General features: G+C 42.3%; 1 protein-coding gene across 1 annotated transcript; it reads right to left on the bottom strand.

Annotated features, from left to right (window-relative positions):
• Positions 1–7,623: 7,623 nt before the first annotated feature.
• LOC148162775 (eukaryotic translation initiation factor 2D-like) lies at positions 7,624–11,481 on the bottom strand. The gene is made up of 4 exons (XM_088017004.1): positions 11,267–11,481; positions 10,162–10,352; positions 8,969–9,052; positions 7,624–8,454 (listed from the first exon to the last, which is right to left on the bottom strand). The coding sequence occupies exons 1-4, from the start codon at positions 11,320–11,322 to the stop codon at positions 8,264–8,266; spliced, it is 522 nt and encodes a 173-aa protein (XP_087873130.1). The 5' UTR covers positions 11,323–11,481; the 3' UTR covers positions 7,624–8,263.
• Positions 11,482–12,244: the final 763 nt, after the last annotated feature.

The following is a 12,244-nucleotide window of genomic DNA, read 5'->3' as shown; positions in this document are numbered from 1 at the left end:
CCAATCTGATAGCTTGTGTCTTTTGATTGGGGCATTTAGCCCATTTACATTCAGGGTAACTATTGAAAGGTATGAATTTAGTGCCATTGTATTGCCTGTAAGGTGACTGTGACTGTATAATGTCTGTGTTCCTTTCTGATCTATGCTGCTTTTAGGCTCTCTCTTTGCTTAGAGGACCCCTTTCAATATTTCTTGGAGGGCTCGTTTTGTGTTTGCAAATTCCTTTAGTTTTTGTTTGTCCTGGAAGCTTTTTATCTCTCCTTCTATTTTCAATGACAGCCTAGCTGGATATAGTATTCTTGGCTGCATATTTTTCTCGTTTAGTGCTCTGAAGATATCCTGCCAGTCCTTTCTGGCCTGCCAGTCTCTGTGGATAGGTCTGTTGCCAATCTAATGTTTCTACCATTGTAGGTTACATATCTCTTCTCCCGAGCTGCTTTCAGGATTTTCTCTTTGTCTCTGAGACTTGTAAGTTTTACTATTAGATGTCGGGATGTTGACCTATTTTTATTGATTTTGAGAGGAGTTCTCTGTGCCTCCTGGATTTTGATGCCTGTTTCCTTCCCCACATTAGGGAAGTTCTCTGCTATAATTTGCTCCAATATACCTTCTGCCCCTCTCTCTCTTCTTCTTCTGGGATCCCAATTATTCTAATGTTGTTTCATCTTATCGTATCACTTATCTCTCGAATTCTGCCCTCGTGATCCTGTAGTTGTTTCTCTCTCTTTTTCTCAGCCTCTTTATTTTCCATCATTTGGTCTTCTTTATCACTGCTTCTCTCTTCTGCCTCATTTATCCTAGCAGTTAGTGCCCCCATTTTTGATTGCACCTCATCAATAGCCTTTTTGATTTTGACTTGGTTAGATTTCAGTTCTTTTATTTCTCCAGAAAGGGTTTCTCTAATAACTTCCACGCTTTTTTCAAGCCCAGCTAGTATCTTTAAAGTCATCATTCTAAACTCTAGGTCCGACATCGTACTAATGTCCATATTGAGTAGGTCCCTGGCTGACGGTACTACCTCTTGTTTTTTTTCCTGAGGTGATTTTTTCCATCTTGTCATTTTGTCCAGAGGAGAATAGATGAATGAGAGAACAAAATGCTAACAGGTTAACAATATCCCCAGCAAATATACTGTATACAAATCAGAAAAGACCTGAAACCAGGGGAAAAGAAAGGGAAAGAAAGAAAAAAGAAAGAGAAAAAAAAAGAAAAAAGATAAAAACAAAAACAGAACAATAGAAAAAAAGCAGTATATGATTAAATATGATCAGGATGGTGCATAGATCAGTGCCACACACTAGATTTTGGGCGTATTTTGGTCTGTTAGAAAAAAGTGCCTCCTAAAATTTTAATGGAAGAAAGACATATATGTACAAAATAAGGGTTGATACAATGAAGGGATGGAAGATGACTGTAAAGATGAAAATTATAAAAGATTTTATAAAAGGAATTGATAAGTTGTTTGAAAAAACAAAGAAGATATAAAAAAAAAAGAAAAAAGGGAGAGAATGTGATCAGGCAGGAGACTAGAACAAAGCCATACACTAGTGATTTAGGGTATATTTCGATCTGTTAGAAGAAACTGTATCTCAAAATTTTAAAGAGAGAACAACTTATATATATATGCCAAAAATAAGGGTAACTACTATGAAGGGATAAAATATGACTCTAAAAATGAAAAATAAAAAATGTTTTTTTTTTAAAAAGGGATTGGTAAGATGTTGGTTGAAAAAAGGAAAAAGAAAAATTAAAAAAAAAACAGTTAAAAAATTAACTTTGATGAAGTAATGAATCATGGTAAAAAAAAAAGCCATGAATTCTATGTGCATTATTCCCCTAGCGCTGGAGTTCTCCCGTTCTCCTTGATCGGTAAACTTGGCCTTGGCTTGCTGGCTGTTTGTGCTGATCTTCTGGGGGAGGGGCCTGTTGCCGTGGTTTCCAAATGTCTTTGCCGGAGGCTGAATTGCCTCTCCCTTGTCGTTCTGGGCTAAGCAAGCTGCTCGGGTTTGCTCTCAGGAGCTTTTGTTCCCTGCAAGCTCTCGGTACAGCTTTGGAGGACCAGGGCGAAAATGGTGGCCTCCCAATCTCTGCCCGGAGTAGCTGAGAACTCGGGGCCCCGCTCCTCAGGGCGCCCCCAGAGAAAAGCAGTCACTCGTCTCCCTGGTCTCCAGCCGCACTCCGTGCTCACCCGGACTGTGACCGAGCGTTTGTATCTCTGGCACCCGACCCCATGTGGAGTCTCCAAACCCAGCAGATCCCTGCGATGCGTTCCCGCGCCACTCCTCCCGGGGGAGGAAGAGGAGTCTCCCCGGATCTGCCGCTTGTTGGGTCCCTGCTGGAGGAGCAGTGGCCCGACTGGGCCGCGGATCACAGTTTATGGCCACCCCGAGCTGAGAGCCCACGCCTCGGCTCCGTCTCTGCAGCCGGCTTCCCCGCTCTGATACCTGGGAGCTCTGCCGCACTCAGGCAGTCCCGGTCTTTCTGTGACCCCAAGGGTCCTGAGACCCCACTGTCCCGCGAGGGTTCCACACCCCGCTTAGCCACTGGAGCGACGTGCCTCAGCAGAGCCGACTCTAAAAGTTCCGATTTTGTGCTCCGCGGCTCTATCACTTGCCAGAAGCAGCCGACGGAGGCCCCCTCCCCCGCCGTCTATCCTCCTGAATATCGCCTCGGATTCACTTCTCTGCACATCCTACCTTCCAGTAAGTGGTCACTTCTCTGTTCAGAGAGTTGTTGCTACTCTCCTCTTCAATCTCCTGTTGAGTTCGTAGGTGTTCAGAATGGTTTGATCCCTATTCAGTTGAATTCCTGACACCAGACGAAATCTAGGTCTCCTACTCCTCCGCCATCTTGCTCCGCCCCCTAGAAATGTTAATTTTATAGTATTTGTTTAATAACCATATCCCCTGATAAAATGTAAGCTTCGTGAGGGCAGGGATTCTGTCTGGTTAGTTTACCATGTATCCTCAGCACCGAGCAAAGTAAAGGCATAGAAGGCAAGCAATTAATGTATACATGAATGGACATGTAAACGAATAGGTGGATGGATGAGCACAAAGCCTTTTTCACACAATTACTGATACTTCATTCATGAGTGGTCGTGTCTGATTTTATGGGATGGGGCAGCCTCAGGGTCTGCTGTGGAGCTACTTCCTTCTCAGGAGTCAGGCAGGACTCTGGTTTGAGACTTTCTTAATAAATTAATATTCACCAAAGTTGATAATCAGCAAAATCAGAAATGATTGGATTTTGTGATTAGAATCTCCTGGTGATTTAATGTCTCATTGGGCAGCTTTAATTTTGGTGAAGTAAACAACACATTCTCCCCTGTCGCCTGATTTTAACTGAAGTGAAAGTACTTGTGGCCAAACTGATTCCAGGTCATATTCGAGTGTTATCAGCCCCATAGTGCCTTCAGCCAGTTCTTTTTGGGGGATTCTATTCACCAGCAAATTAATTTTTAGATAGTCATTCCTTCTTTTTTCTCTTTCAATTCTTTTTTTAATTTGGCTGGATTGGGAGCCCAATTCTAGCTTTTAAAAGTTTTCTATAAAGGGTATTTGCAAAGGCAGTTTTTCAAGCATTATTCAAATTATAATTTTTGTATAAATATTATATATATATTTTTAAAGATTTTATTTATTTGAGAGAAATTGGGAGAGAGAGAGAGAGAGGGAGCTTGATGTGGGGCTCGATCCCAGGACCCTGGGATCATGACCTGAGCCGAAGGCAGATGCTTAACTGACTGAGCCACCCAGGCGCCCCTAAATATGGTATATTTAATATATGTTATAATTTACCATTATAACTGTTACAAAATACAATAGTTAAATTTCATCTGTGTTTTCACACAGCAAGGTTCTCGTGTTTTTCTGGTTCTCAGCTTTTTGACTGTCCCATTTCTGTCTCCTTCCTGAGCTCCACTAGCTCTATCTCATCGTCTAATCTTTCCCACAGTATGGAGACTGATATAACTAACTTCTTACCAGCCAGATCATTGTCTAAAATAAAATTTTCAAAATATTGGGATAGGACCATATATGCAAGTATTATTTTAATCTTGATACAAGGGCTGATTCCTGAAGCAGGCAAGTTAAGATTTATGCTTGTGAGAGACATCTAAAGGGGTGGGTGGGGGAGAGTCATAGAATATCCATACAAAATTAAAACAGGAAAAAAACACTTGGATCATTAGACTCTTTGATTGACAACTGGGTGGGAGGGGGATTCATTTCCCAGAATCATTCTGAATACCATTAAAAGTTTATCTTGAAATTGCTTGAACATTTTATCAGAAATGCTAATTTCTTCCAAGAAGAAGGTTTTTAATTACAGTTCAAGCAAAAAGGAACAACAGATTTGGGACATCACTTATTCTTCACATTTTCTTCTGTAGACACCCCAAGTACAGTATTTTAAAATTTAATTCATCATTTTGTCCCATCCACCAAGTCAAATCTACACCTCCTTGTGTTTCCAGTAATGGCTGTAGCTCACCATTTACCTGGACACATATAGTAGACATCTCAGAATCATTCTAGACATTTTTTTGTTCCTTTATCTTCAACATCCATATAATACCCATGCCTGTCATTTCACCTGTTAATTTTGTTTAATGCATTCACTTCACTCTGACCACTTCGGCTCTCCCCAGGCTCTCCTCACATATTTGCCAGGTGAGGGCTGCCTTCTACATGGGAGTGGTAACTCCCACATTTCTATCCTCTAAACTGCAGACAGAGCAACCTTGCACAAATGAAATCTGACCCCCCACACCCTTGCTTGTAATCACTCAGAGATATCTCCACTATCCGCATAAGGAAGTCCAAGTTTCCTTAAAGAACTTCAGAAGATTCATGAAATCCTATCTACCTCTCCTATATCTAGCTTCTTTTAGTTTCATATTTTATGGTTTCTACTAAGGTAGTAGCTTCTACTGCTACCTAACAAATTACCGAAGTCAGTTCTTTAAAACAGCAGAGACTGACTTTCTATGTGTCAGGAATCTGGGTGCTCTGCTCAACTTGTCACAAGATTGAAATCGAGGTGTTGGTTGGGCTATGCATTTTTTTCTGCAGGTCAGTGTCCTTTTCAGGCTCACAGAGTTGCTGCCAATATTCGGTTTCTTGCAGTGGTAGGACTGAGGTCTCCACTCTCTTGCTGGCTCTTGGCCAGGGACGGCTCTAAGCTCTTTCAGGCTTTTCTCAGCTCCCTTCCCTGGGACCTCCTCCCCAGGCCCTCTCACACTTCAGTCTCTCTTTCTTCAGGAAGGCCCTGGATCCTGCTAAGGGATTCTCTGGTTAGTCAGATATGCCCAGGTGAACTCAAAGTCAATTGATTAATAACCTAATCATAGCAGTGATATCTCGTCATATTTACATTTCTTTCTGGAATCAAGAGAATAAAGTGAAAATCTTAGAGAGGTCATCTTAGAATTCTGCCCATTACAAGTACCAACCAGTGTGGTTTTGCTGTGAGTATTCCTGCTTATGCTATTTCTTCTGATGAAATATTCCTTCCTAACTTTTGCTCCTGGTTGATTCTTATTCACCTTTTGAGATTTTGGTATAATATTCTACAGAACATATGCTTTCCCTGAATTCACAACATCAGCTAAATTTTCCTCTGATATGCTGTGATAGTATGCTAGGTGTGTATGTCTCCTAGCATGAGTCCTATTCACTTAAGACTGTGTTTATTGGTTTGTTTCCCAAGGGTAGATTATTAGTCACTGATGCCACCATAACAAAATACCACAGACAGTGGCTTCAACAATAGGCATTTGTTTTCAGTATTCTAGAAACCGGAAGTTTAGGTCAGGATGTCAACATGGTCAGTTTCTGAAAAGATTTCTCTTCCTGGCTGGTATAGGTTGCCTCCATCTTGCTGTGTGTTCACATGACATCTTCTATGTGAGCAGAGGGAGAGAGAGAGAGAGAAAGAGCTCTCTGGTGCCTCTTCTGAACAAGGGCACTAATCCCATCATGAGGACACCAACCTTCATGATCTCATCTAACCCTAATTGCTTTTATAAAGGACCTGTCCCCAAATACAGTCACATTAGAGGTTAGGGCTTCAATATATGAATTTGGGGGACACATTCAGTCGATAACAGGTAGGGATGGTGACTTCTTCCCTTTTGTAATACAAATGCCTAATAGCCTTTCAATAATATTTTTAAGTGAACTAGTCTTGTAGGGCCAAACTCATCATATCTGATGTCCTTTGTCTTGATGACCTCTATTATCAAATTAGTTACCACTTCTTATGCTCTAATATTGCTTTATACCCTTCTAAATAATTTAATTCCTCAACTTCCAGCTTTGACTATACCACTCCATTAACTAATTAGTATACAAAAATAAATTCAATATTCCTTAACCTGATATGGTTTCTGAGGTCCAGAGAGATATAAAAATACTGAGATAAATGTCTTTCTTTTAATTGCAACATTATAGCCTAAATCCAAAGTAGAAAGACATAAATGATCTAGGATAGGGGATTGGTCATGCTAATTATATGTTAACAACAGTAAATAATGTATTCATTGAAATGATATTATAGAAAATAATAGCATCAGATAATAATCATGCTGGAATATTAAGTACAAAACCAATTTAAAGAAATAATATATTTTTATTATATTATTTGTTTTCCTATATAATTCCCTGACCCCTTCACATACACTGTATGCTCTTTGAGGAAAAGGACTGTGTTTTATATTCATCATTATGTCCCTGGAACCAGATTGTTGACAGACAGTAAACACTAAAAAATGTTTATTGCTTTGACTGAGTTGGCTGAAACAAAGTGGGAGAGATATAAAATGTGAAAATATTCTTAGTAACACAAACATACACATACTGTCTTATATTACTGTGTAATATTAAGTGTCAAATATGTTACATACATTTTGAAGCAAAATTAAAACTATCAGTATAATTATAAAAATAAATCCACCTTTGGAAATGGAAGGAATTAAACTATTTCTTGGGCTCCTTCTAAGAACAGGCAGCACTTTTCTCATTTTAAAATATTTCTTTACCTGGTGTGGTTATAATATTATTCCAGTTTTATTAATGGGCTAAATGTATTGCTTTTCAAAATTCTTTGAATGTTTTCCTTACTCTATATAGTTTATACAGAACCTAAATGTATTCTGATAGACCTCTATGAGCATCTGCAGGTGAACAATTCTTTAAAGCCTGCAGCTCTAACAGTCAGAAGTAGCTAGAGAAACAGTTCAGTTAGTCCGAATGAACCATTCCAGTCCTGAAATTGTCAATCATTTAGTTATGGATTATATTGCCTGTATATTTTTCCTTTTCCTAAGTAAAGAGGCTAGTTATTTTCTTGCTGTGAGCCCCCTGGATTTCCCTAAACAACTATCTTTTGGCATAAAGATAATTTTGTAAATTATCTCAGCAGGACCTGCAACAAGAACAAAAATAATAAGTGATTGTATGTGACTTACTTTTTCCCAAAGTTCAGGGTGTGTGTGTGTGTGTTTGTTTGAGATTACATAAGTGTGCATGTTTGTGTTTAGTAGACAACAGTAATTTTTTTTTATTTTTATTTTTTTAAAGATTTTATTTATTTATTTATTTGAGAGAGAATGAGAGAGAGAGAGCATGAGAGGGGGGAGGGTCAGAGGGAGAAGCAGACTCCCCGCTGAGCAGGGAGCCCGATGTGAGACTCGATCCCGGGACTCCAGGATCATGACCTGAGCCGAAGGCAGTCGCTTAACCAACTGAGCCACCCAGGCGCTCGACAACAGTAATTTTTATAAACAGAACAAACAAGGAATAGCATATTGCTTTATTGTGAGATCAAAACAGAACTATCAGGCATAAATATTCATTTATCTATTTAACAAACATTTGTTGAATATTCACTATTCACTATCACATTGTGTTAGGAAGTAACTTTAAAATAGTGAGTGAGAAAGACATATGCTGTCTTCTCCAAAGTTTATTCTTTTTGTTTTTTGTGCTCTTATTTGGCCGGGGGTCAGTAGGAGAACACGTAAATTCTACTCTCTTAACAAATTTCAGTTACAAAATATAGTGTTACCAATTATAATCACCTTGTTATCCATTAGATCTTCCAACTGTATTTATCCTATAACTGAAAGTTTGTATCCTTTGACTAAACTCTCCCTATTTCTCTCAGCCCCCAACTCCTGGCAATCACCCATACAGGCTCACTGCCATTTACCCATGGCCCACTCTGTGCTTTTGGAAGAAGAATCCGTTTTTTTCTTTTAATCTTTATCCATAAGCTTTGGATGTTGTCCTTTCCCACCCCCTTCCCCAGTTTTACCTAAGTTTTCCCCCCAAAGGCACAGTGGACAGGCACAGTACCTGTTCCCCACCAAGGCAATGGCACAGAGGTCCCCCTTCTGTACCTGCGGCAGACCAGCAGGGGGCACCATCAGGCCTGGCAGCATCAAATCTGCGGCAAAAAAGACAAAAAGCATCACAACCCACATTCTGCCTCTAACCGATTCCAAGTTTTACTTCATCATTTATGCATTCACTCAACCAACAAACATTTATGAAGTATCAGCTAGGTTATTTATAATGAAAATTAAGAAATGCAACCTGAGCGTCAGACCTTTTCCCTTGGGGGGGCTAGTGGTTAAACTGAGGCACCAAGCTGAGAGTCAGGTTCCATGATCTCTCATTCTGCTTTCCAAAATTTAGCTTATTGATTTAAAGTATAGCACGTGATTCACAAAGCATTTTCTGATTTAAGTACAAAGTACGAAGCTTATTGAAGGCTTTCAACAGGGTCCTAGCGGCCCAGGGACCTTATGGAAGCAGCCAAGTGAGGGAGGAAACACACATGGGGGAAAAATTCCATTTTTCAATCGTATGAACACAGGAAATGGGTGCATTTATTAAAGTAGTTGGCCCTTACTAAGTAGGTTTCGGCCAATAGCCAGAATATAGGAAAATCCTCTTACCTGCTCCCCCGACCAGTTTTTCGAGCACCAGAGGCCATGTTGTGAACGTTGGGAGAAGGTCAGGATAGGACCACAAGGTGTATACTGCCCAAAAAGAGACACAGAGAGACTTATTGCCAAAAGGTCAATCCCCTAGGGAACTGGCAAAGCCAAACACTAAGGTCACTTAAATTAAGAAACAGAAAAGAAACTCAACTCAAAGCTAGAGTGGAGGCTGTGAGGCCCAAAGAGGTTTCCTTCTTAAAGCAGGCAGATACTTAAAAAACTGGATGTCACTTGAGACTGGGAGGCCCCTGTGATTCCACCTGGATGCGGCAGCAGCAATGGGCACGGTAGATAAAAGCGGGGACAGACCCCCCAGCAAGGATTCCATCTGTGACCTCAGAAGCAAGGAAGCGAAGAACAGGGCGCCTGCCTGTAGGAAATGTTGAAACTTCCCCATGTTTATTATTTTTATTCCCTCTGTGTTCACAGTGATTAGCAGTAAAACCTTAGATCAAAAAGGGCCTATGTTGGTACAGCCGCAAAGTGGAGTGGGGGCACAGGTAACCTAAGGAGACCGCGTTGCACTGCTGCAGCCAAGCTTGGGGAACAAGAGCCCCAAGTGACAAAGTAGGCGTCAGCAGCTACGGAAAAGAGAAAAGGACACTGAATGTCTGAGATCTGTGACAAAGAGAGAAAGCAAAGGATCCTGAGAGCCAGGGAGAGCCTCAGAAAGAATCCTGTGAGATACAGCGATTGAAGTACATCACTAAGACAGCCGGGTATGTAGTTTAATTAACCTAGCTTCCTTCCTATCACCGTATCTCGTCAGTTTCTTAAGAAAATCCTGCTAGTGAAGTTTTAAGAATATTTTTTACATGTCCTGAAATCCCACCCTTTTCAAGACCTACTTAACCTACTTAAGCTCCATCCCTACTTAACCCACTATGAACTATTATTCCTTCCTCTCAGAACATCCCCCCCCCCCACTACCCTCTTCCTGTGTTGGCCCTGTTATTCTCCCTCCTGTAGCAGTTTTTGATCTTGAAAGACTCAATTCTAGGGACACTGGGTCCAAAAAGATCCTCAGGGATGATATTGGGAGATTCTGCACTTCGCGTTTTAAGTAAGGCAGTTTAAGGAAAGAAAGAAGGAGAAACAGATGTTAGGCAAGGATAATAGTAACGCCCATCTCCTTCCTATTGACATACCTGTTGGATATAGATTTTTCTCCAGTTCAAATAGGATGGGGTTACCACCACACACATACACGGTCACTGCATCCCCTCTGTGAGCATACAACTTCACAGTGTTGAGCTCTTCCTTTCCAGGTACTAAGGCAGAGACCTGATCTGTTCCAAGAGTGGGGAAAGCAGTGGTCACATCAGCCCGAAGCTTTCTCCTGCAGAAAGCAAACCAATACCTGGCATGAATCCTGCCTGGACGGATTTTAATAAATACGAAGGACTCCGAAGGACTTACTATAAAATCACAAGGACCAAGGAACAGCTGGTTTATGATGCCCTAGTCTCATACACTCTTCCAAAACGTCCTATTCTCTTTCTCATCCAATGTCTCATCTAGTTTCACATATTCCTGGGGGCAAGTCTTTCCATTTTACAAAGAAAGAGGAAAACTGAGAACCAGTGAGTAACCAAGTTAGCCCGACTAGAAACTCAGCCCTACCTTCCAGACTCCATGCCTAGCCCTTGGACCCACCCCTTTCCTCACATCTGCCTGGCAAATCTGTCAGTTTACGGTTAAAAAGCTATACGAGGGCACCAAGAGTGACTAGAGAACACTGGTTCCAAAATTCGCAACGTGGTATCAGCATCTGCGACACTGTATACAGATACAGTTCTTAAAACATGGCCCTGAATTCTCTCCCACTTCACCCTCCATCTGTCTCTCCTGCGAGAAGTAATCGCATCCCTTTTCTCCTGTAGTTGTAGTTCGCGGTGCCCCTCTGATTTTTCCTAAGGGACTCGAGGCTCTCTGGAGGGCGGGGAACCTGTAATCCTTCGTGTTTGAACCCTCAACCCCTTATGTAGACCGCAGTCCGTAAGCGCTGACTGAATTACGTTTTCCTTTAAACTAACTAGAATATCCAAAAGATAGCGTGGGAGACAAACCAGGCCTGTTCTCCCTCCTCGCCCTCAAAATGTGTCTAACCCACCCCCGCTCCCCGGCTGGACATTCCCTCGGCCTCCACCCCAGGTCGGCTGACCTAGCTCACTCAGAGAGGCTGTGGGCCAGCCTGCACTGGGAAATGTCTGGGTGCCCTGGCGGGCGCCGCACGCCCCTTCTCTCCCTCACCTGTCCGACCCCTTGATGGCCGTGTTGGACTTGACCCGAAAGGCCTTGGCAAACATCTCTGCTGGAGTGGCCTGGGGAGGGGAAGGAGAGCACAGAAGCCGGGGCTGTCAGGGAAACGAGAACGCGGAGGCTTCCCGACCCGCAGCCATGGGGGCAGTCACGCTGGGGCCCAGCTGCAAAAGGGGCCCGGCTGGAAACCGGGGCCGCTCGGCTTCGCGGCTGTAGGCGCTGCGGGGACCGCGGCCGCCCTTAGTGGCAAGGCCGGGAACTGAAGCAGGCCGGGCGGGGCCTGGGGAAGGCGGGGCGGATTCCCGCTCCGTCGCCCTCCCTCGGCCCGGCTCTGCGCCTGCGCGAGCTGCTGGCGCCTGCAGGTGTCTATTGACCCGGTAGTGGCAACCTTGACTTGGTTAGTTTCCACTCGGTCGGTGTTAGGTTGCGTTCGGTCGGTACTGTGTCAGCCTCTGTGCCATTCAGTTTAGTTCAGCTCCACAAAATTAATTCAACCCTTGTGTTCTATTAGTTTTGCAGGCCTCTCGAATTATTTTAAGGGCTTTTGTTTATTAAAGTCTTTACATTTTATTGTACGCTAGAGGTCTCAGGATTACGTGAAATGATAACAATAACAGAGAATCCACCCTTGTCCCAGGTTTGCCCCGCATGTTATGAGGAGAAAACTACAAATGATCTTCAAAGCTATTTAAGAATATTTTTGGCCACTTTTAGGTAAACTTTTCAAAGCGTTATTGCTTTTTGAGTTCAGCCGTTATCTGGGGAGGGGAGGTTGTTTCCAAAACTAATGAAATAACCATGCTTATAAAAAAAGTATCTGTGAGACAGATTGGGTTCAAATTATGGTTTGGCTTTTCCCTAGCAATGTGATCATGGGCCAACGGCTTATTCCTGAAACTCCTGCCTTCTCTGAAAGATATGGATGTAACACCTACCTCATAGGGTTTCCCTTAGGAAGCATTGAGGTAA

Source organism: Eumetopias jubatus, unplaced genomic scaffold (genome assembly GCF_037043125.1).
Source record: "Eumetopias jubatus isolate StellerSeaLion01/CBP00866 unplaced genomic scaffold, mEumJub1_p1.0 scaffold_12, whole genome shotgun sequence".
Taxonomy (NCBI): Eukaryota; Metazoa; Chordata; class Mammalia; order Carnivora; family Otariidae; genus Eumetopias; species Eumetopias jubatus.
Note: the sequence above shows the minus strand (reverse complement) of the source record. Positions and strands in the feature narration are given on the sequence as shown.

Coding starts and splice junctions, on each gene's coding strand:
- LOC148162775 (XM_088017004.1), bottom strand. CDS start 11,322: ATGTTTGCCAAGGCCTTTCGGGTCAAGTCCAACACGGCCATCAAGGGG. Junction 10,353..11,266: donor GCCATCAAGGGGTCGGACAG/GTGAGGGAGAGA, acceptor TGCTTTCTGCAG/GAGAAAGCTTCGGGCTGATG. Junction 8,455..8,968: donor AAAACTGGTCGGGGGAGCAG/GTAAGAGGATTT, acceptor TTTTTGCCGCAG/ATTTGATGCTGCCAGGCCTG.